At 49.0% G+C, this 24184-nt stretch overlaps 1 protein-coding gene across 1 annotated transcript in view; it reads left to right on the top strand.

The window, feature by feature from the left end:
* The window catches only part of LAMC2 (laminin subunit gamma 2), a 52048-nt gene that overhangs the window by 9220 nt on the left and 18644 nt on the right, over positions 1 to 24184 (top strand). Inside the window, exons 2-7 of the mRNA XM_036272833.1 lie at positions 6868 to 7056; positions 14028 to 14163; positions 16921 to 17019; positions 19387 to 19523; positions 20868 to 20990; positions 22067 to 22256. Coding sequence (XP_036128726.1) covers positions 6868 to 7056; positions 14028 to 14163; positions 16921 to 17019; positions 19387 to 19523; positions 20868 to 20990; positions 22067 to 22256 — 874 coding nt within the window. The remainder of the gene's footprint in view (positions 1 to 6867; positions 7057 to 14027; positions 14164 to 16920; positions 17020 to 19386; positions 19524 to 20867; positions 20991 to 22066; positions 22257 to 24184) is intronic.

Here is a 24184-nt window from a genome sequence, read left to right as displayed (position 1 = left end):
GGGCCTTTGGGTGTCCCCTACCCTGCTTGGGCCTTTGGGTGTCCTGGGAACACAGCCAGGCAGGTCATGGCACTGGGGGTCCTTGCTGCTGAAAAGGCAGCTGGGAAGATGTGGGAGAGAAAACTGAATTTAGGTGGAAGATTCTTAGCGAGGGAAGTGCACTTGTTTTCTTATTAGAATTAGAAAAGATGGTGACATACCTTGAAAGGATAAAACTGGAAGCAGACAGCAACACATTAAACTTAAAATTCAAGATCAGTTTTAATGAAGAGCGGTTCAGATTTTGTTTTAAAGTATTCACCCAAGCCGAGAACCATATTAAACTGTGGCAAGAAAAATCTCACATAGGAGGTTTAAAACTCAAAAACACTTTGAGTATTTTAATCATCACATGTAAGTATAATATAATAAAAATACTTATCTTGTCATCTTGAGTATCTCAGATTTAGAGACTCTGATTTAAAAATTTTTTAATTTATTTACATAAAAAAATTTTTCATTTACAGTTGACATACAATATTATATTCGTTTCAGGTGTACAATGTAGTGATTAGATACTTATATAACTTATAAAGTGATCACCCCAATATGGAGACTTTGATTTTTGCAAATGGGATGATACCTTCCAATGCTTTTGATACCAAACTATAGATATCAGGTGTGTATCTTGCCTTAGACTTCATAAGTGATGTGCAATTTATTTGTAAAAATATTTAAAAATACCTTAGAATAGATTGCTATTTAAGGACACTTTCAATCATTGATTTTGTTCTGAAAATAAGCATTTGTCACATTTTTAAAAAGTGAATACTATTCTCAACTTTAATTTTATTCACCATTTTCCATTGAGCTATTTACATGGAGGTGATGGTTTCTATCTTTGAGCATAAAAGCGTTGTCAGTTTACATGAGGCCAGTTCTTTGTCTCCAAAAAAAGGAATGATAGATAGTTGATCATCTAAATGTTTACTTTTTAGTGTAACTTCTTTGAACAAACAAAACAGAAAAGGATAGTTAAGGTTGTTGGCCCCAACTCACCTCTCCTCACAATGATGCTTTTCCCTTACAAAGCAAGAGTTTCAAGAAGCAGAGGGTAAAAGTATAACATGAAGTATCAGTGAAAATGTAGAGGAACGGAACACGGATATCGCTGGAGGCAATGTTAAGGAAATCTGGCCTTTATCCTCAAAGGAAAGGCAAGGCATCACAGTGGTTTAAGCAGAGAAGTAATTTGCATCCTGAAAAGGTTTGGTGACTCCTGAGTAGATGGCAAGAGAAGTTGTGGGGAATTCAGTCAGGAAGTAGTGGAAGGCAAGGGATGGTGGGGTTTCGGTCCAGAGCGGCCATAGTGGAGGTGGACTTGAGGGACTTGAGCTACTTAGTGGGTCATATCAATAGAAGGCGGTGTTGAGTAGATGCATGCAGGTGAGAAAGCTGGAGAACCTATAGGATCCCTTCCAGCGCCCTGCCTTGACTGGGTGACAGCCACGAGTTTCCTTTGGAGCGTGTTTTGTGTAACCAGCTTCTGAGACAACCAGTTGGAAATGTGAAGTGGCTGGCTGAGCATGAGGGTCTAATATCGAGAATGAGGTCTGGGCCGGGGAGGATCTTGGCATGTCAACACCTGTCGCGGTTGTTGAAGACCTTGGCTTGGGTGGGAGAGTGCTCCAGAGTGAGGAGGCATGGGGGTTCAGGGCTGAGCCTTGAGGCACAGCAACACTGACAGTTGGGGTAAGGAGAGGAGCCCACAAAGACTTGGGAGGCAGGGCAAGGCCAGAAGCCAAGAAGAAACCTGACAGTATGGCATCATGATATTTCAGGGAAGAAAGACTTTCAAAAAAAGGAGAGAAAAAGAGTCAATGTCCCAGAAAGGAAACACAGGGCACATACCTTCCCTCTAAATAAGGAAGAGAATTGTCATCTTTAAATAGTTTATACGTGGACTCATCCACAGGGGATTACAAGTAACTTACTTCATAAACTTGCTGCTATTGAACTGGGTAGGTATTAGTGTGCACTGAGCAGCTGAAATGAAAGGGTGAGCTCTATGTAACAGCAGCCAGCACACACTGTCAAGTTCAAACATGACACTCAAATTCCTAGCTCATGAGCTAGCCCCACACACCAGCCAAGTACATTACCTGCCAAGGCTGCCAGATCACTGCAAACTGAGCTCATGGTCTCAAGCCTGCCTCATGGCCTTGCCCCTCCTCCCCAGCAGCCCTAGGCTTGCTGCCCTTTGAGATGGCAGGCAGATGGTCTTCCCAGCTGCAGGCTCGTAGACCACAGAAACAGTTCACTTGGTGCATGCAGCAACCTAAAAGAAAGTCTCGGACACTCCTTCTAACTCAAAATACCACGCCCCTCTTAAAATTCATTCTGTTTCCATTTCGTTATGGATTTGGGAGAAGGGGTGTTGAAACATTAGCTTTTTTTTTTTTTACACTGAATGCCATATATATAATCTGTGTATTGTGTTGAGGAAATTTCATATTGGGTGCCCGGACTCCTGGATTTCTGTATGTTCAAGTTCTTGTCTGGCATTTTTTTAGAGTCGGACTTCTTTCCTTTCTTTCTTGTTTCCTCCTCCTATTCATTTTTCCATCCATCCATCCATCCATCCATCCATCCCTGTCCCAAGCCCTGTGTTAGGTACGGTGGGGATAAAAACGTGTGAATCCCTAAAAGGGTAGTATGTCATGCACACAATAATGACGACACGGGAGAGAAAGTGGTAAGTGCCCAGGAGAGACTAGAGATGAAGTTGTGCAGATATTTGGAGGAGGGAGAAGCTGTTGAAAGGTTATCAGCAGGGACCCTACATGATCTGATTTATGCTGCGGGGGTTTAAGGAGAGTGAAAGCAGGTAGTACCCCGGGCAAAGGAAATAGCAAACTTAAGGGCCTGGGGTAGGGAAGAGCTTGGTGCATCCCAGATTCCTGTGAGGCTCTGTGTTTGGATGGAGCCCAGGGAACAAGAGAGGGAGAGGAAGGACATCAAGTTGCAGAGGTCAGCAGAGCCAGATGTGCAGGGTTTGGAAAAAAGTTCCAATGTTTAATTCTGTTGTTACTGTCAGAGCACGAAAAACACCGTGATTCCCCGAACTGCATGAAGATGGCAATCAGATCAGTTGGGTGAATGGCAGAGCATGTTTTTTAAGTTTTGAACAATAGAAAGAGGATCTGCTTAACACGAACGACGCGATGTATGCCAAGTTGCTCAAAATTTCTCGTAATTGTTTGCAGCATTTCCTATGGAAAATTTAAAATGAGGGCTGGATGAACTGCGGCCATCGGTGCCGATCATTCCGAGGCTTTGCCCCAAGTACAGCCCGAGGAAATATTTTCGGTTTCCTTCCATTCTGCTAAGGATGCAGCTTGGAAACAGCCTTTGCCCCGCGCTTCCTGCCCCGACCTGTTGGAGCTGCGGCTCCAGGGAGCGAGGCCGAGCGAAGGAGCCGGGCTCTGCGCACCTTGCTGCTTTGCTGGCGGAGGGTTTCCAGCCCCTGGGACCTGCGTCTGGGGGGGCGGGGGCGCTGGGGGTGTCAGCCTGTGTCTGGCTGCCTGGGGAGCTTTTCTAAGAAAAGCCACGGTATGCTGTACTAGTTATTATCATAATAAATACTTAAGTGCCATATGGTGTCAGACACAATTACCACCCACACTTTACTAGGCTGAAAAAAATACGTGAAAATCTGAGTAAAATGACTCGGTTTTAGGTTTCTTTATGGAGAGCTTGATGACTCCCAGTCCTTTAGCTGTGCAGAGAACCCTGGCTGGTGGAGACAAGGATTCGTGGAGCGCTGGCGGGAGGGGACAGAGAGAGGACAGGACAGAACCTTGAGAAGGGGTCCCTAGTTCGGAAAGAGGACAGTACAAATGAACCGTCACATAAGTGAAGTGGATGGGACCAGGCGCCATGAGGCAGGTCAGTGGATCTGTTCAGGGTCCGAGTCTGATCTGTGTCTACATTTTCTGGTACAATGATATCTTAAGGCCAGGTCCCTGATCCAGGGTGAAATGAAGACAAGGTGGATAACGTGATGAGTGTTTGACAGAACCCAGTATGTATTAACTAAATGTATACAGAACATTGTATATGACAAAATAAAGCCTCGGCAACTCCTTTTTTTGAAATCTTGCTCCTTCTCAAAGTCCCGCGTCTAAGCACCCAGTGCTGCTAACTGGCAGGTGGGGAGTGATGTTTATTAATGAATGAAATGCGTGTACGTCGCGCTGGCGAAGGACAGACGAAGGAAGGGGAGAGAGGAATAAGAGTCAGTAAAGCAAAATCGATCAATGGGATGCTTTGGAGAGAAAGGAGATTTATCAGGAGGGCCAAAAAAAATGTGACAGGCAGATAGTTTGACACATTTGATATGTAAATAAGCCGTGATCATTTATAATAAAAATAAACATGGCGCCCAGTAGGTACATGGACAAAGATCATGAACAGACCGGTATCAAAAATAGAAATAAAATAAGAAACCAGCATAAGGCACATGTCAGTCCTCCCTTCCTTACTCACCCCCTAACTTTGATTTCCGTTCACTGCTGTCTGTAGTTCTTAACAAATAGCACTATCCCAGTGTTCTCTCTCTCTCTGTTTCTTGTTTATTCTCTTTCCCTGCAACTCGCATGAGGCCCATAGGTTGTCCCGCTGCCGCCAGCACAACCCGGGGCTTTAACGGAAACCCACGTGAGAGAGGAGGGTCGACTGGCAATGGGTTTGTAACCTGTTGGGCAAGTTCCAGAGTGGAGACGCTGGCTAAGACCCCCCTTGCTGGAATTGTAATGCAGCTCCAAAGAAGGCTGTGGATTTGCTTCTTTCTTGCTTCTTTCTTTCTTGCTTCTTTCTTTCTTTCTTTCTTTCTTTCTTTCTTTCTTTCTTTCTTTCTTTCTTTCTTCTTTCTCTCTTTCTCTCTTCTCTCTTTTATCCTCACTTGAGGACATTTTTGCATTTATCTTCAGACAGAGCAGGAGGAAGACAGGGAGGAAGAGAGAGAGAGAAACATTGATGTGAGAGAGTCACATCGACTGGTTGCCACCCGCACAACCCCAACCGGGGCCGGGGATGAATCACAACCAAGGTACGTGTCTTTAGCAGGAACCGAACCCAGGACTCTCTGGTCCGAGGGCCGACGCTCTAACCGCTGAGCCAAATGGGCCAGGGCAAGAAGGCTGTGAATTTAAAGGAAGAATATAGTTCTTTCAGAACAGAGCTTGGACAGAAGGAGAGGGGGTGGTAAAAATGAAAGAAAGAAAGAAAGAAAAAGAGAGAGAGAGAGAGAAAGGAAGAAAGACCAGGTTGTCTAATTTTTAAATAAATATATCACAAGCTGTCTTTATGAAGTTAACTATCACCAGCAGGAAATTTGTCTGAACAAGAAAGGCACAATGACACGTCTGTAACTACTTTGAGATTGCTCCCCAAAGGCACCCAGGGCGAAAAAGGCTCTGTGTGTTCCCGCCGAGTAACCGCACCAGGACCACTGGCTGGTTCATTGAGCTCTTCTGGGGGAGATTCCACAGCACATGACAGCTGTGTGGCACATCTGTTCAAGATCCAAAGATCCAGTTGCACAAGCATTTATTGGGAAAGGTTCCTTGGCACCAGTTCTGTGAAAAGCCCTGGGAGCTTGGATTGAGTGCAAACTTAATAGGCTATAAGTTTAATGGAATGTTAGGCCGCATCCATGGAATTGTGGTACCTGGTCTTCTTGGAAGCTGAGCTGGTCAAACCACACTCAAAGTACTATAATAAATCCTGGTCATTTTAAGAAACATATTAAAAATTTGAGTTTGTTCCTAGAAGGGTAGTCAAGAAGAATCTAGAAATCGTGACATGGGCCTGGCTGGTGTGGCTCAGTGGTTGAGTGTCAACCCGTGCACCAAGAGGTGGCCAGTTCGATTCCTGGTCCGGGCGCATGCCCAGGCTGTGGGCCTGATCCCCAGTGGGGGGCATGCAGGAGGTGGCCAAGCAATGTTCTCTCTCATCGATGTTTCTATCTCTCTCCCTTTCTCTCTCTCTAAAATCAATAAAGAAAAATTATTTAAAAAAAAGAAAAAAAGAAATGACATGGGAAATGGTCCGAGGTCTTGGAGGTGACAAATCTCTAGTTTAACCTGAAGAAGAGAAGATGAAAGAGGGAGATGCTATAGCTACTATCTTCGGAGATTCAAACGGTTAGCTGACGCAGGGCCTTGTGGGACAGTGTCTGAAATAAATGTCTGATGAATGAATAGATACATGAAGAAGAGAGCAGGTGTGTGTGTGTGAGTGTGTGTGTGTGTCTGTGTGTTGTTTTCCCCATGTTCACCCCATGAGTCTCTTTGGCATATCCGCAGGGTAAACGTTCCTACACACTTGGGAAAGGTTCTTCTTTATGGGACTGGGTTCTCTTCGATACCTGGCTTTGGGAGGGGCACTCAAGGCACATTGGCTCCTCAGCCTTGATCATCACTGGAGGAACAGAGGTAGTATGTCCTGAACAAATGATGCCACCAGCTGTTAGACAGTTGTGCCACGGTGCACACACTGGCAGCCCTCAGGTCTCCAGCCCATAGACTGTTTCTATGGGATTTCATAGGGTTTTAAAGATGAATTTCTTGCAAATATTTAATTCAAGAATGTTCCCATAAAAACACTTAACATGAGACTTTTGAGGAATTGGACAGCACCCCACCGAATAATGGCTCCTCCCTTCAGATGGAGTGAGAACTGTGACAGTTCACCCCCTTCTCTTACTGCGCCCAGCAGTGGGAACTCATCTGTAGACCCCGTGCGTAACTTACGTGGACAATAACCCAGCCCCTGGGAGAACTGTCTCTGTTCTTCGCTAACAGTGTCTTTCTCTCCCTGCCCCAGTCTGCGATTGCAATGGGAAGTCCCAGCAATGCATCTACGATCGCGAACTCCACAGGCAGACGGGGAACGGATTCCGCTGCCTCGGCTGCGCTGACAACACCGGCGGCATTCGCTGCGAGCGGTGCAAGGACGGGTTCTACCGGCAGAGAGCGAGAGACCGCTGCCTGCCCTGCAACTGCCACCCCACAGGTAGCTGGGGAAGGGCAGAGGAGGAGGGAGAAAGACAGGGAAGGGAGGCAGGGAGGGAGCAGGGCAGAGAGGAGCAAACAGGCCAAGAGAGAGGTGTCCGACTTCTGGAACAATTGGGAATCTAACCAGACACTGGTCCTTTTTGTCAGTTTCGATCTGAAAAGAAGTGCTTTTCTGAAGGTTGGATTGTGGGAACCAGTTAATGTCTTCAGGGCACCTTAGTTTGAATTCTAGAACCAAGAGGCACCGGATTACTTGTCCTGACAGATGACAGTCTGTGTCCTGGGGGAAAAAGGAAATTTGCACTCTTCCAGCGACAGTTCCTCCTCTCTACAACCATCCCTTTGCCCAGCCTCTCAAAAAAGAAGGGATTAGAAAGCTGTTTCTGGTGCTATGCTAGGTGCTAATGGGAAAGACAGACACACGAATAGTCTTTCACAGAGCTGTTAACAAGAAGAAATCCAATTAGCAAATAGGAAGCACCTAGCAGGGTGGCTGGCTGGGAGGAGGGCTCTTTTGTTGTGTTTTGTTTTTACAAATGTATCACCCGGTGCTGGTGCTGTATTCGCAGAACTGTAGGTAGTTCTGCGCGCACAGGTGCGCACGGGGTACTGGATTCATCGCCGGCAGACAGTAAAGACGAGCTGGTAAAAATAAAGAGGGAGAGACAGGTAGTTCTGCTACATAAGTTGAGTTGTTTTCTCTTTCAACAACCTTACTGTTTATTAGCTTGACAGTATCTGTTTCACATCCGTCAGAAAGTATTTAGTAGCATCTTCTGATAAATATGCCCCAATGCGCGCAGGGACTCCGTGTAGCTACAAGGAATCGATACACAGGGGCGGCTGAAAGCATCTGAAAATAAGCAGACTTCAGTTCAGCCATGAGTTGCTGATAGAGTGTGTTGGGGAGCCTTACAGAAACTGGGGTGACCCTGTTGTGATGCAGACCCATAGCCCAGCCATCACGTCCCAGTCACCCGAGTTGCTTTCATGACGGGATTTGCACCAGGTTTGCTCAGCTTTGTGGTGGAGAATCACTTGGACTTAGCCATTGTCCCTGCGAATCAAAGAATTTCATCAAGAAAACCTAAAAGAAGAAAGAGTCCATTGTAACGAGCATTTAACCTCTCTGAAGAGCCCACATCCCCTTAAGTTACAGCTTCCTTGTGAGCCACTGGAGTCCGGTCCTCCAGCAAAGAGGCCAGTGGGAGTGTAACTAGAAATGGAATTGGCCCCCTGGAAAGCCTGCCTGAGGACACGGTTGTTAGTCCCAAAGTGAACCACAGCCTGCTGCTGAGCAAGGAGATGGCAATGAGGGCTTGGAGTCCACTGGCCATTCAGCTGCAACGAGCCGGGCTCTTCCTTTGCTTTTGGGGAACGGCCAGCCCAGATTCAGGGTGCTCAGCCTGGCGGTAGACATGGAGCCCAGCGACGGCTTACATCTTGCATGATCGCTAACATGCTTTGCCCGTTTAGTCTGGGCTAGGCACTTTTCCGGCTGCTTTCATCCAGCAATTAATTTCATCTCCACAAATAACCGTTTGAAGGGGGTGCTGTTATTAGTTCCACTTTACAAATGAAGTAGCAGAGGCTTCAAGAGAGAGGGGACAAAACTTGACTGAGGTTGCAGAGCCATGTGGGTTCCAGCCCCAGGGGTGCTGACATCAAGGATCATAACGTAGAATACAGTGGGGGGTTTTGGAGCCGGACAGCCTGGTTCAATCTCGGCACTGCCACTATGGCTCTGCCACTCTGGGCATGCTCCTTAGGCCCTTGCTGCCCCATGTCTTCGTCTCTAAAAGGGTGATCATGCTATTTCCATCACAGGATCCTATGAGGATAAAATGATGTTTGTTAAGCACATGGTAGACAACTCAATAACGTGATGTCATTGTTTCTCGTATTAGGACAGAGATCAGGGTTCCAATCCCCTGGAACACTGGTTTTTTAAAAAATTACATGCCAGCTTAGAAAGAAGCCTTAATAACACTATTTATTAACTTTATTATTAACATCCTGAAATTGGCAGTCAATTTTTAAAATACTTTTTAACAGTGGGGAAACTGAGACATACAAGAGTCCATGCATGGCCTAGAATCTCCCAGAAGCAATTACAAGAGCCAAAGTTGTAATCCAGGTGTTCTGATATAAGACTACTCCCGTTTATTCCCCCTACATGAAAGAAAAATATCAGAGTGCTGTCATTCTATCCGCAACAGCAGATATTAGATGTCCTGAAAGAAATGTTGTGGATATTATTTCCTAAGATCTGGGTACTGCTTTATTCTTCCCCAGAACACTTTCTCATACTATGTCTTCTTCAAGTATGTATGTGTGTTGTACCCATCATTATGGAGAGAAGAGACGAAGCTCCCGGCCTGAGCTGCCAGGCTGAGTGGCATATTGGTGGCAGAGACTGTTCCCCCCGTGTGCCATTGCTGACCACACATTGGCTGCACACATCACTGAACCAGTGGCATGAGATTAAGTCCACATGTGGTTTCGCAGTTCTCTAATCAAACAAAGGGTAGTTTTCACTTTCAAATAATAACTTCACAAGGGAACTTATTGTATATTCCATTTCAAATGCAGGAGAATATATCTTCCCAAATAATGCTGTCATTGCATGTGTGGCAAATGAAGCCAACAGCATTACTAATCCCTAGGGTGGTCACAGCCTTGGACTTCACATGAACTTCTCACAAACATAGCGACTAGGCTTAGTTTTATTTGATGGCTTAGTGGGCTCAGCAAAAAGGCTGAGTTATCTTCAGTTCATGCAACCACATGTATAAGCCCTGACACCCTTTTGCAAATCTTTGAAATTCACTGTGTGGGGGTGTTGGGTGTGTTTTTACTCCTCCTGTGATACCTAAATTCTTGAGATCTGTGTGGATGTCAGTGATATTGGACGTGTTCTCTTCATTTCATCATGTTTTTTTATATACCTCTGACCCTGACAGTGGGTTACTCAGACTCTTAACATTTGAGTTATTATTTAAAACGTGTCTAAAATAATAATTATTTCATCATTATTAAATACAAGTATTCAATAATAGTCATGGTATTTTAAAATGCAAGTGTACATTTATACCTACAGGGTTCTCAGGAAAAAGTCTACCCTCTCAGTTTAAATTTTAAGTATGAATCCTTTTAGAATACCTTCCTGAGTCCTCAAGCGCGTGTAGACTGTATGTTCATAAGTTCTGAAGGTGCCTATTGACACTCAGGCTTGCAACAGAAAGCTGTCTCCCATCTGTTCTTGAAACAGCCATCCACAGCCCCCAAGAGCAGCTCATGATGTAGGAACTGGGACAGGTGTTTTACATCAGTGAGACACTTTGAAATCCCAGTGGTATTATTTTGGAAACCTTGGAACATGAAATCAAGTAGTCACATTCGCAGGAAGAGCCCGTGTACTAGAGATAACATATGCACTGCAGTTTCTGAGCACCTACTATGCATGACATGCGGAACTAGGCACTTTATATATTTCAGCTCAAAGTCTTACGACAACTTGACCAGGGATAGATTGTCATCCCCTTCAAAGAAGTGATGAATGAGCAGTTTGCACAAGGACACGGGCAAATAAGAGGCAGAGCTGGTGTTTGAAGTGAGAGCTGTTGAACTTCAAAGCCCGGGCCCTTTCCATGACCCCCCAGCTTCTAGAGCTGTGTTCTCTAGATAATGTCCTAAACAGAACCGTGTTCCTCAAGATAATGATAGATGTTGCCTGTAAGAATGTCAAGTAATGTTTGGAAACACTAGCATTAAAAAGTTAAGCTTTATGTCTCCTGAATGTATTATTATGTTATAAATCTCTGAAAGATTTAGTGGGTAGCATTTCCTGAACTCTTTTGAACACCGAGTGCCTATTTTCACGAGATAACTGTTAATAACCCTCCGAAGGGTATTTTATAGAGTACCATTTGGGGCTATTGGGGCCAAATCCAAAAGCAAAATAGTGTCTTCTTCATCTTATAAAAATAATTAATTTCTGAAAAATTGAAAAGGGAGTTTTCCTTAGTCAAAAGCATAATTTCCATTCATTTGGATGGGAAAAAGGATGTGTCTGAGTCCCAGATCGACACCCATTTGTGTTAAAAATGACTAAATTATATTAAAGGGATATTTCTTCTGTTGAATGTTACTTATCAGAGTATAATTAAAAGTGTTTTTCCCTTTTGTCTCTGTTGGCTGTTTGTAGAGCAGTGGCTATGTCTACATGCAAAACCCAACCAACAGCCTCTCTCTTCGTTCTCATCTTGTCAAATGTTCTCTTGCCTGAGATCCTGAAAACTATCCCACCCTCCTCCTCCGTTAACTCTCCTTCAAATCTCTCCTCCCTGGGCTTCGACCATCCTGAGCCTTCTTCCCTCTCCGATCACCTTCTTCCTGAGTCGGGGGTTCCGCCTCCGTGCCAGGTACCCACCTGCCTTCTTCATCTGCCCCCAGAGTGACCTGCTGCTCCCTCATTCGCCCTGTGAACTGCATCTCCAGCCTCTGGTGCTCCAGACTTACATGTCCACCTAACGTGCCACTGGACACTCAAGTTCACCGTGTCTAAACTCAACTCAGTATCTTCTCTTGATGGTTCAACTCCAGATCCCGCTCCTCCTCTCCCTTCTCTGTGATAACCAGCATCACATTCCATCCCGTTGTGCCCGCTGAGACCTCAGTGTCACCCATGTGATCCCTGCCCCCATTTCCCCAAAGTCACCAAAGTCTGTTCATTCTACATCCACAGTGGCTCTCCCAGGGTTTCCGTCCTACCTCCCCTCCTCCAGACCCCTACTCCAGGCCTCGTGTCGTGGATGATCCCCTTCCTGGAGCGCGCTGGCCTCCCCAGGCCATCCTGCACGTCGCTCTGAGCTGGCTTTCTAAGCCACAGGTCTGGTCATTCCCGAACCTCGGATGGTTTCCTGTTACCCGCAAATGGATCTTTTATCCAGTCGGCGTTTAAGTCACTGGTAGCTAGCCTGAACTCATATATATTAAGTGCCTAACTCAGTGTCTAACATGTGGGTGCTCAAAAAATGCATTTTAGACTATTATGACTGAGTCCCCGCCAAGCCTTCCAACGTTGGCATGGAGTCTTTCACTCTAACTGTGCTTGTGACTAATTTCTTTCACGTTCCACATGTGGCAAAAAAAAAAAAAAAAAAAAAAAAGCCTTTATGTGGGCATAGAGCCAACATCTTTATGGACTTGAATTGTATCTAATAGTGAATTAAAAATTCACAGATGGATAACAGATATTTCGTTCTGTTGGCTGGAGAGAGAACGGAGAGCCCCAATGATCACAGTGGAGATATCCAGATGATTTTATAATCCTGCCAACTGCAGTGAAATTTGAAAGTAGGTGAGGTGCACCTCTAGCCAGCTTCCACCTCATCGCTTGGCTTTGTCCTGAGGCCTTTCACAACAGCCCTGGCTGTTTCTTGGCATGCATGCCTTGGTTCCGTGCATTTCTGGGCCCTTTCCTTGTGTTGGGAACTGTGCTGGGTTCTGGAGGCACAGCAGGGAAGAGGAGCTGAGCTCATCCTGAGTAAACAGGTCTCAGGACCGCAGTAGGGGTGGGGTGGGTATGTTAGATGTGGGGCTCAGAGAAGATTTCTGTAGAGAAGTAATATTTAATCGAGACCTGAGTGCTGAGAAGGCCAACATAAGGAAGTTCCGGGGCAAGAGCATTCCAAGCTGAGGGGCAACAAGTGCAAATGCCCCGAGGAGGGAGGAAGCGGAGCACCTTCTAGGAACAGTTGGAATTGCTGGGGAGCTGGAGGTGGCGAGGGAGGGTAGGAGATGAGGTCAGAGGGCTGGAGTCGTGCGCGCCATGGTCCAGAGTTGGCATTTTGTTCTGCTTATTGTGGGAAGCCAGCAGAGGACTTAGACGAATAATGTAATCTGAATTCCATCTTTAAAAGAGCACTCTGGCCCTGGCCGGTTTGGCTCAGTGGTTGGAGCTTCGGCCTGTGGTCCAGAGAGACCCGGGTTCGGTTCCCGCTAAGGGCATGTACCTCAGTTGCAGTTTGCCCCCAGGTGCGGGTGGCAACCACTCAATGTGTCCCTTTCGCGTTGATGTTTCTCTCCCCACCCCACCCCCCACTCTATCTGAACAAAAAATGGAAAAGTGTCCTTGGGTGAGGATAAAATAAATAAATAAGTAAAAATAAAAGAGCACTCTGGCTTCCGCATAGAGACTGGAGCACAGGGAGGCAAGGATGAGGGCAGCAGAGAGGGAGAGGCGGGGTCCAGTGAACGGGGTGGCGGAGGGGAGGTGGTGGGTTCCGGAATGGCACGTCTTGTAGTCCTGAGCACCCCTTGTCTTCCATCAACGCTCCTGTGAGAGGACTCACGGACGAGGAAGAGCATGTTTATAAAAAAGTTAATCACAGGGTGAGCGAGTCCTCTGGTCCACTAAGCCAGCTGAGATGCACGTATCCTTCATTCCTCACAGGGAGTGACGTTCCAAGGACAAGAATTTCTGCCCCTCCGGGTTGGTAGAGATAGTTTTGGTTTAGAACCCTTTCTGTTCTCTTAAAAAGTAACACCATTCAAACACTGATTCTTAAAAGGTGGCTTTTGCCCGCCAGAAATAAGGGCCAGTGTGGCTCACTTCCTCGTACCCCCTGCTTCCGGGAGGCAAATGCCCTTCACCAAGGTCCTCCGTCTCGAGATCTCGAGGATTTGACAAACTGCTGTTAAAAAGCAGTGGCTTACACACCACTTCATGTTGAAAGGAGGTGGGTTTCTACATTTAAATGCTTTCAGCAGTAACTTCCTTCCCTTCCCCTGGAGAAGACATCCTTGGCTGTTAAAACTCTCCCTGGACGGCAGATGCTACAGGCAGCAAGTGGTGGTTGTTCCTTAGTATTTATTGTCCCCCAGTGGGTGACAGTTGCTTCCTAACACTGTGTAAATTACATATTTGCTCTTCTTCTTTCCTTTCCCCCACCTTCTCGGCTACAGGTTCTCTCGGCGCGCGATGCGACAACTCCGGACAGTGCAGCTGTAAGCCGGGTGTGACAGGAGCCAGGTGTGACCGGTGTCTGCCAGGCTTCCACACACTCTCGGATGCTGGGTGCACCCAAGACCAAAGGCTACCGTAAGCACCACTGCCGCCCCCGCCACGGATAGCGACAATTATATTAAGTGTGTGACCACTGATAGTTCCCCAGCACCTGTGTGCCACACAGCTTTGAGAACCTGACGTGGGTGATCTCACGTAACCCTCGCAATAACCCTGGGATGTGGGGTTGTCATCATACTCATGTTAGAGATAAGAAGCTGGTACCATGCGAGGTTGAATCAGTGGCCCCGTGTCACTGGTGAAGGTGGACGTCATAGGCAGGTCCAGAGTCTTGGCTCAGGAACCCATGTTCTTCACCCTGACAGTAGCCACCCTTCAGGTGAACAAAGAAGGAGGTAAAAAGTCTTCAAATTCTCACCTGTGACTCGTTCCAACCCAGATGAACTTGCAGCAGAGAACCCATGTGCGTAGCTTTAACCCACTCAGTTTGGAGCAGCCTCGGCCCCTCCTCATGTTCTTTCCTGGAAGGAGGTGGAGCAGATGTGATCAATCACATGAGCAATCCGCAGGGAGGCAGAGTGGGCCTAGAGGAGGCGGGGCTGGGCAGGGAAGCCATTGGCTGGAAGGCTGCCCTTGGAGGAGCCATGTCCCCATTGCCCACTTTGTGCACCTCGCCCATAGGAGAGGCCTCCAGCCATGCTCCGCCTGCCCCAGTGATCACTGTCCCAAGCTCTCTTACCCTCGGGGCCTTGGCATAGATTGTTCTTCCAGCCTCCTTGCCCCCTTTGCGATGATCTTCGGAGACCCTTCCCTGGGCCCAGTCTCCTTTATGTGACACTTTTAAAACATGAAGCAGGTCATGCCACTTCTCTGCCTGTGACCCTCTGCTAGCTTCCTTTCCCACGCAGAATGAGTCCAGACTTCTGGCCAAGGCCAGTGGGGCCCTGCCCGATGCCCTGACCCTCCACCCTCAGGCATAGGCTCCCGGCAACGGCCCCCCACTGTCCCCCAGCTCCCTGCACTCCGCCTCACCAGCTTTCCCTCCCCCCCTCACAGGAGCCCTGCACAGGTGACCGGGCCTGGCCTCGAGCACAGTCCCTTCTCCCAGGGCCACACGGCCTCCTGGGGCTCCATCCCCGCGGCACCCCTCTCCTCACAGAGGCCTCCCCTGACCAGTCCCCATTCCTCTGTGTGCTGACTCTGTTGTTCCACTTCAAATCTCTTACGTTCTGCATGCGCTTGTCTGTCTGTCTGTCTCGCCCACTAGACTCTGAGCCCCATATGGCTCTGTCCTGTTCACCACTGTAGCCTGTAGGAGGAGGCACGTAAAGGGTGTTCCAGCTTGGCTACAGCTTCCCTCTGCTACTGTCACTGCTGTTCATGGTCAGCCCGGCCCGAGGCTCCCAGACAACAGCTGGCTCTCCCTGTCTTAGCATCCCCAGTGCTTAGCAACCAGTAGGTGTTGTGTGATGTCTGTCAGAGGGTCTAGATGAGCAGGATGGAGGGGCTAAGACAAGGAGAGACCATGGCGATTGGAAGGAGAAGATTGGGGAAGAAATCTTCAGGAAGCCTGACAGCACTTGGCACCTGGTTGGATGAGGAATGTCAGGGAGAAGAACAAGTCCCATTCAAGTTCGGGCAGGACTTGGATGGGGTCATAGGGCAGTCAGAGGAGGAGCAGATCACTGGAGCAAAGATGACACACTGGGTTCGGGACCCGTGAGGTAACTACATATAACTGTGCTCCACACTGAGTGACAGAGACCAGGGCTCTGACTGTCGGGGACCAGTGCACTGGTCACAGCGCTGATCTGCGCGAGACAGGAGATTGTGCCAACATTAAATAATGAAAGACTTGTTTGAGACAGTCTTGCTCCCCACAAAAACATCAGCCAAACTCAGCAGTTCCACTCCAGAGATAGGAAAGCACGCAGCTGCACAGAAGCTGTCCACGGATGTGCAGAGCCACGGTATTCGTTGTAGCTGAGCAGTGGAGACAGCGTAAGCGTCCGTCAGGTGACGGCTGATGGCCAGCAGGTAGTACCCACACAAGGACTGTATCCAGCGGTAAAGAAACGAAGTACAGGTACATGGCATGAAGTGGATGAGCCTTGGAAACGTACTCAGTGAAAGAAGCCAGACACGAAGGCCACATGGTGTATGGTTCCGCACAGAGGACAGGTACCGAATGGACACGTCCACGAAGACAGGACGTTGATTAGTGGTTGCCTCGGGCCGGGGTAGGAAATGCGGGAGGTTGCGAAGGGGCACAGCGTTTCTTCTTGGAATGATGAAAATACTCTAAAATTGTGGTGATGGTTGTTCAGCTCCGAGAATCTACGAAAAGCCATTGATCTGCACACTTTCAGTGGGTGAATTGCATAGCATGTGGGTTCTATTTCAATAAGGGTTACCAGATGAAGTCGCTAAATGGACTAAAATATCAACTAGATGGAATTGATCATGATGAGAGCAGACATCACCGAATCAAACAATAGAGAAACAAATAATAAATTATTTTTTAACTGTCAACTGCACCAGTCAACCGGACTACACAGCTCAGTGATGACTTTGGTTTACATTCTGGCACAGAGCCCCTCCCCTCTTTAGGGTTCGTGGACCCTAACAAACAGTTCGTGGACCACATAGACAGATGAGTCCGTCAAGGGGTGGGGAGACGGGAGCCTGGGCAGGGACAGCTAAGAGGGACCTCCTTGGAGAGGAAAGATTTGCTCACATGGGTGACATTGGCTTATGAACACTTGATCTTTCTGTGTATAGTTGCAAAGCCTTTGGAAACACATCCGTAACTTTTGTTTTCATCTTTCCCAGAGATTCCAAGTGTGACTGTGACCCGGCTGGCATCTCGGGGCCCTGCGACACAGGCCGCTGCGTCTGCAAGCCGGCTGTCACTGGAGAGCGCTGTGACAGGTGCGTGAAGTGTGGCCCCAGAGGCACAGCAGGGGGAGTCCCTTGACAACTGCATAAACCATCCCCCAGTGCAATCATGCAGAGGGGACACGTAACAGATGTGATGACCTTCTCCCTGCCCTCTGTCCTCAAACCCGAGGCTTTAAAAAAATGCAACTGCGGACCAGTTTTGCTCAGTGGTTAGAGCATTGGCCTGTGGTCCAGAGAGACCTGGGTTCGGTTCCCACTAAAAAAATGCAACTGAGCCTGCAAATCTCATTAAACTTCATGCTTCTGCTGGGGCCCCTTTGCTTCGTTTGCAGCACGGTCGAGGCTCAGGGCCCCAGTGAGCGCCCTTGCCAGCTGCCTCCACATCCCAGGTGCTCAGATGCACGGTGGTGTGCAGTGAGCGGTCACGTGACTCAGCTCGCTCCCAGGAAAGTCCTGACCTAATTAAACATGTTGGGAAAATTCCAGTAAGAGGGAATATCTCAGTGCATGGCCATATTTAACCATCGTGTGCAGAAAAGGAACCGCCCAGGGATGGCATGGTGGCTGCATGCACACACACGAAGCGATCGGGGGAGATGGGAGAGCCCGCCGGGCCCCCTGCCAAGCTGGGGCAGGTGGCCCCGTGAGGAGAGACCCACCCTTGGCTGCTCCTACAGGACATTCCTTACGTGCAAACTGCTCCACTTAAACCTCTGCCCTCCCATGAGACAGGGCGAGCAGGGGGCTGTGGGGTGGCCCCGGGGCCAAGGCTTTCACCCCATTTCCTTACAAACAAGAAAGCAGCTTGCTGGCACCCTGCCAGCCACTTCCACCTGGGCAGAGGACATGCCAGACACATTCTGAGCTCAGGTTTTCGGGGGGGGTCTTTGTGCTGAGGTGGGGTAAGGAAACACAGCGTAAGAGTTAAAAGAAGAGTCACCTAGCCCTGGTCAGTTTGGCTCAGCGGTTAGAGTATCGGTTCGTGGACCAGAGAGACCCGGGTTCGGTTCCCGCTAAGGGCACGCACCTCGGTTGCAGTTTGTCCCCGGCCCCGGTTGGGGTTGTGTGGGAGGCAGCCACTCGATGTGTCTCTCTCACATCGATGTTTCTCTCTCTCTGTCTTCCTCCCTGTCTCCCTCCAGCTCTATCTTAAGATAAATGCAAAGATTCACTTAAAAAATGTGTTGGTGTTGTTAATCCTCACCTGGGGATACTTTTCCATTGATTTTTAGATAGAGTGGAAGGGAAGGAGGAAGATGGGGGGAGAGAGAGAGAGAGAGAGACATGATGGGAGAAAAACACACTGATTGGTTGCCTCCCTCATGACCTGGAGGGGGGACGGGGATTCAACCTGCAACCCAGGCACATGCCCTTGACTGGGAATCAAACCCGAGACCCTTTGGTCAGTGGGTTGATGCTCTGACCGCTAAGCCAAACTAGCCAGGGCTAAAAATATTTTTAATTTCCAAATATAATCCAGAAATAGAAAGCCACATAAACCAAGGTTGTCAGCACCACCAGCTCCAGGAAATAGACCTTCGCTAAAAATGTGCCATCCCAATGACAATACCCTCCCTCCTTCCTAGAAGCAACCACTGTTCTGACTGGATGGGGATGGAACGAGAGAGCACACGGGGTGCCTGCTAAATAAATGACACCTGAAGCAGTCGTTATTTCATGGAGAAGGACGTAGCAAACTCAAATAGAGAAAAAACAAGTCCTTCCTAGCGCCCCTGCCCTCTCCTCTGAACCCCAGCATCTGGGACTCGTGGTCCCCAGAGAAGTCACTGGGCAGCTCGGGCTGGGAGAGAAGTCGAACTCCAGCCTGCACTTTGCTTTCGTAGAGAGCCTCTGGCCATCCTTTGTCATAGCCTCACCTGCCCCTTTGCCCAGTGGGCCGAGCCCGGGGGCAAGGCGCAGTGATGATGGGCAACACCTAGTGGTCTGGTGGGGCGGGAGCATTTGCCTTCCTTTCCTGGCCCCCACCTTCCCCCCTTTTGTCTCCATTAAGCCCTGGCTCTAGGTCGAGGCCAGCTCTGCACAGGCCTGCCCCCACCCCCGCACCCCCACCCCATGCTGTCCCTGTGACTTCCTCTCCATCCCTCACCAACAATGGGAAAATTCACTGCTTCCAAACCACCAATTCAAATATGATCCTGCTGTACTACTAGGAGGAGAGAAAGAGAAGGTTCCTCCCACTCTGCCGCGGGGGGGTGGGGAGGGGCTGTGACTGCCCCCAGGGGGTCTGGGGTGGGGGAGGGCTGGTACTATTTAATATTGACTACCTCTGGGAATGAACAGGGCGGGGTGGGGAGAAAGCAGAAAAGATGTCATCACAGTCCCTGCATGGAATACGAAATGACCTATAATGTCCTGATTTCTAAAACGCCACCACAGGTGTCGACCAGGCTACTATCACCTGGATGGAGGGAGCCCCGAGGGCTGTACCCAGTGTTTCTGCTACGGGCATTCAGCCAGCTGCCACAGCTCTGGGGACTACAGTGTCCATAAAATCACCTCTGTCTTCCATCAAGGTAAAGGCTTCTGTTTTCTAGAATTTTTGTTTTTAACCTTGTATAGGCTCTGTGTTTACAGATAACCGCCTGGCCATCCACAGACTGGGATTCTGAGTCACCTTTGGCAACTTTTTTCTAGCTTTTCATGTACTTTATTTTTACAGGGCAGTAAGGCAGACTCTGGTGTTTCGAAAAAGTTATAGCTGAACAGGTTACTCATACCAGTGTATGAATAACTTAAAAGAATACCTAAAAGATGAGGACCCGGCCGGTGTGGCTCAGTGGTTTGAGCGTGAGGGTGGTCCCATGGACTGACAGGTCCCAGTTCGATTCCCGGCCAGGACACAAGCCCGGGTTGTGGGTTTGATCCCCAGTAGGGGGCGTGCAGGAGGCAGCTGATTGATGTTTCTATCTCTCTCTCCCTTCCTCTCTCTTTAAAAAATCAATTAAAAAAATTTTTTTTTAAAAAGAAGTAATATATACGGAATATAATGAACATAACAGTCTGAGGAATACAGTAGACCCAGACACATGGAAGTAGGGCACAGACTGACATCCCTCAGAAGAGGGGATGGGGGGTGGGTGGGGTGGGAAGAGATAAACCACAGAACTTATATGCATGTATGCATGACCAATGGACATGGACAACTAAGCCGGGGACAGGGTGGAGGGGGGGGGGGTGTGGGGTGCCAATGGGGTAAAAAGGTAAAATATCTGTAACAAAAAAATAAATAAAAATTCATAAAAAAAAAAAGAAGTAAAATAAATGAAATTTCAGTGGCAAGCAAAGCCTTTATTATTGCAGAGAGAGAGACCAGGTTTTCATCTCCCTCACTTCCCATCCCCTTCTGTTTCAAAACCACAAACCATCATTCACTGGATTGGTGTGGGGGGTGAGCGTCTTCCTGGAATTCACATTCACTAATAATACTGCTTTCACATACATTAAATGAGATAATTTATGTGAAATTAGTTCCCAAGCTACAAAGCACCATAAAAAGCTGGCAGACTTAGATGATGCCAACTCTGAATTTCTCTTTGAACATACTGGACCCTCTCACCTCACTAAGGCCAGACGCTGTTTATGTAAATAAAAGAACGTTCCTAATTGCAGGCAGATGAAAAGGTGCTCTCTGGTACCAGAGATGCAAAGACAAGACGTCAGAGCCGCTGTGGGCGGGAGCAGGTGAAATGGAGGCCCAAGCAGAGCGGTGCCCGGGGAGTCTGGGGGACTGTACATGAGTGTGGACATGTTAAGAGAAGCCCACTAGCTCCTCGCCCCTGGAACTTTCTGGCAAGTCTCATCTCATTTATCTTAGTAGACGGTGTGTCTGAATGCAGAGTGTTTTATTTGTCTTCCAGATGTTGACGGCTGGAAGGCTGTCCAGAGAAATGGGTCTCCTGCAAAGATCCATTGGTCACAGCGCCACCGGGACGTGTTTAGCTCAGCACGACGGTCGGACCCTGTCTATTTTGTAGCTCCTGGTATGTATGGCGTTTGTCCTGTAGAAGCCAACTTGTGAGACTAGGAAGTGAGGATAGAAAGATGGAGCCAGAGAATGGAAATCACTTCACAGTGTTCGGGGCAGCACCGTCTGCGGGGGGGGGACCACTTCACAGTGTTCAGGGCAGCACCATCTGCGGGGGGGGGGGACCACTTCACAGTGTTCGGGGCAGCACCGTCTGCGGGGGGGGGACCACTTCACAGTGTTCAGGGCAGCACCATCTGCGGGGGGGGGGGGACCACTTCACAGTGTTCGGGGCAGCACCATCTGCAGGCGGCGGGGGGAGGGGGCTCAGCCCGACTGGACAAAGTCATGGCACAGTGGAACAGAACCGGGTGTCCAGGCGGACAGACCTGGGCCAGGTTCCTCCTTTAACCAAAGGGGAGGTTTCTAGGCTTCCCACCAAGACAAGATGTAGCGACTGCGGGCACATCTCTGAGCCTGTTGAAAAGCAGGTGGAAAAGCAAAAACCAGGTGTTTCTTAAAGCCTGAGCCAATTGCAAACTTTAAATATGTACATTAGTCTGTGGGGCAGAAAAGCTGGATGGCAAAGTGCTGGCGAGAATTCTGATCCTAGTCGTGTCCTTAGCGGATATGTGACCCCCGGGTGTACTGTCCTCCTGACCCTTCCAAACGTCAATCCTCTGAGCGGATCAGTGGGAGTCCTAATGCCCCCCTCCAAGAATCATGGCCATCCAGCGCGATGAGGTTGTGAAAGCGTCCTGTAGACTCTAACACGTTAGGTAGCAAGTGCCACTACTGCCCATCTTCCTGGGATCCCGAACCCACTGGTCTGTCGTAGGGCCCTGCGTGAATCATCTCATAGATGGACTGTCCGGTAGTGAGGCCCTCCTAGCATTCCAGGGACTACCCACCTTTGTAGCCGATAGCAGTCAGGTGCCATGGACTGGCCCTTCCGAAGGGTGGTTTGGGGCAGGCTGGCGGTGGGTGACCCAGGACTCCCACAGCAGTGGCCAACAGTAGTGCAAACTTGCCCACTTACTTGCTTCTCCGGTTTCACAACTGACCTCAATCTCTTCCCGTTCTATTTCACAGCCAAATTCCTTGGCAATCAGCAGGTGAGCTACGGGCAGAACCTGTCTTTTGACTACCGTGTAGACAGGGGAGGCAGACACCCATCTGCCCACGACGTGATCCTGGAAGGTGCTGGGCTCCGCGTCATAGCTCCCTTGATGCCGCTGGGCAAGACGCTGCCGTGTGGGATCACCAAGACGTACACATTCAGGTAAGAAGAGAGACTGCGGGTGGGTGGGATGGAGCGAGCGGTGACGGCCGTCCACTTCCTTGTTCATTCCATCATCAGTCACTCATTCAGCAAGCTTCCCAGGACCTTTTCTGTACCAGCATGGTGCTGTGTGCTGACACAGGCCCTGATCCTGCCCTCAAGCCCCTGACAGGCTAACGGGAGAGAAGAAGAAACACGTGGTTACAGTGCAGCTTAGAAGTGACGAGTAGAGGAGGTGGACAACGGGGTTTGGAACACAGATGGGCACAGCTAACCCACATTGGAATGACCGAGGGGAGTGTCTCAAGAGGTGTGACAAGTGAAGAGCAACTCTCCAAGGAAACAAAGGGGGAGGGTGACAAGGCAGAGAAAATGTGCCTGAGGAAGGCTTGTGACTTAGGGAACTCCTGTGACTTAGGGAGCTCCTGGTCGTTAACCATGGAGTAGGGAGAGGAATACACTGAGAAGGAGGTGGGGGAGCTCAGGGGACAGCCCTGTGCATGTGCAGGGGGTGGCACATTTCCTGTGGAATGGGGGTTTTGAATGGTGGGTAAGAATGACTGGGGGAAGGGGCTGTGCCTTCTAAGTGCTCCGGGCTGATGAGACGCTTGGAAATCAAGATGAGAAATAGGGCCTTGCCCTGGCCGGTTTGGCTCAGCGGTTAGAGCGTCGGCTTGTGGTCCAGAGAGACCCGGGTTCAGTTCCCGCTAAGGGCACGTACCTCGGTTGCAGTTTGTCCCCGGCCCTGGTTGGTCGTGCGGGTGGCAACCACTCAATGTGTCCCTTTCACGTCGATCTTTCTCTCTCTCTCTTCCTTTCTCTCCCTCCCACTCTATCTGAACAACAACAAAAAAACGAAAAAAAGAAATAGGGTCTTTGTCCTCCAAGAGGATGTGGTCTAGTAGAATGTATAACATGTCAAAAAGCAAACACAGTACCCTACAGAAGTTGCCTCAGGGGTGTGCATGTTCATGGGGACGTGGGAGGCGAGGGAAGAGAGCCTCGTTCTGCCTGGAGGAGTCGCAGGAGCTTCACGGAGGAGGCGGCATGTGGGCGGAGAAAGAAGGGAGAGCAGGACTTTCCCAGGGACAAAATCAAGACAAGCGGTACATGTCCATACGTGTGGGGTGTGGAAAGGCATCATGGGGGGGGGGCACTATTTATGGCCGCCACACAGCATGTATAGGGGAGATGGACTGATAAGGTTGAAAAGACATGGGAAAGGACCCACATGGTGGTCCTTGTGTGTCATGTCAAGGTGCTGAGATCTTGTCCGTGCCTGTAAGATAGCGGGAAGCTTATTGAGACATTGGAGGTCAAGCAGTGGTATGGTCAGGTGTGAAGGCTGGGTGCAAACCACGTGGAGGATAGTTCAGGTGGGGTCCTTACTCGGACCATCAGAACCCACGCATGGAGGTTCAAGCGGCGGTTGCTGGAGGCCTAACCCAGGGCAGCGGTAAGAGAAGCAGTTTGAAGTCCCACAGCACACACATCGTGTGTACTGGGTCGAGTGCAACTTATTCCAACGGCACACGCAGCTCTCCTGCCTGGAATACCAGCCCCACCTTCTCTGCGTGTTGCAGTTCCCTTTTGAGATTCAGCGGATAGGTCCTTCCTTTGTGCTGGCCTTCCAGAGTCCCAGGCGAATTCCAGTCGCCGCGTGCGTTTCTGTGGCATCCTGTACATGCATGTGTGACAGCACTCTGCATTGTGTCCTAAGTGTTTGTTTACCTACCGACTCCCCTGGCTGGGCGCTGATCACCTCACCCGTGTCTCTGTGGCTTCCCTCCTAATGCAGCTTCTGGCCCCAACCAAGTGCACAGTTAACTGCTGTTGCACGAATCGGCGAATGCAACGAAAGGGTTAGGGTTGTTCCCGGAAGAGCTAGTCCAGGAATTTAAAAAAAAGGTAAAAAAAGAATAGTTCAC

The sequence above is a fragment of the Molossus molossus genome, unplaced genomic scaffold, assembly GCF_014108415.1.
Source record: "Molossus molossus isolate mMolMol1 unplaced genomic scaffold, mMolMol1.p scaffold_m16_p_20, whole genome shotgun sequence".
Taxonomy (NCBI): Eukaryota; Metazoa; Chordata; class Mammalia; order Chiroptera; family Molossidae; genus Molossus; species Molossus molossus.
The sequence above is the reverse complement of the archived record's forward strand: the minus strand, read 5'-3'. Positions and strand labels throughout refer to the sequence as shown.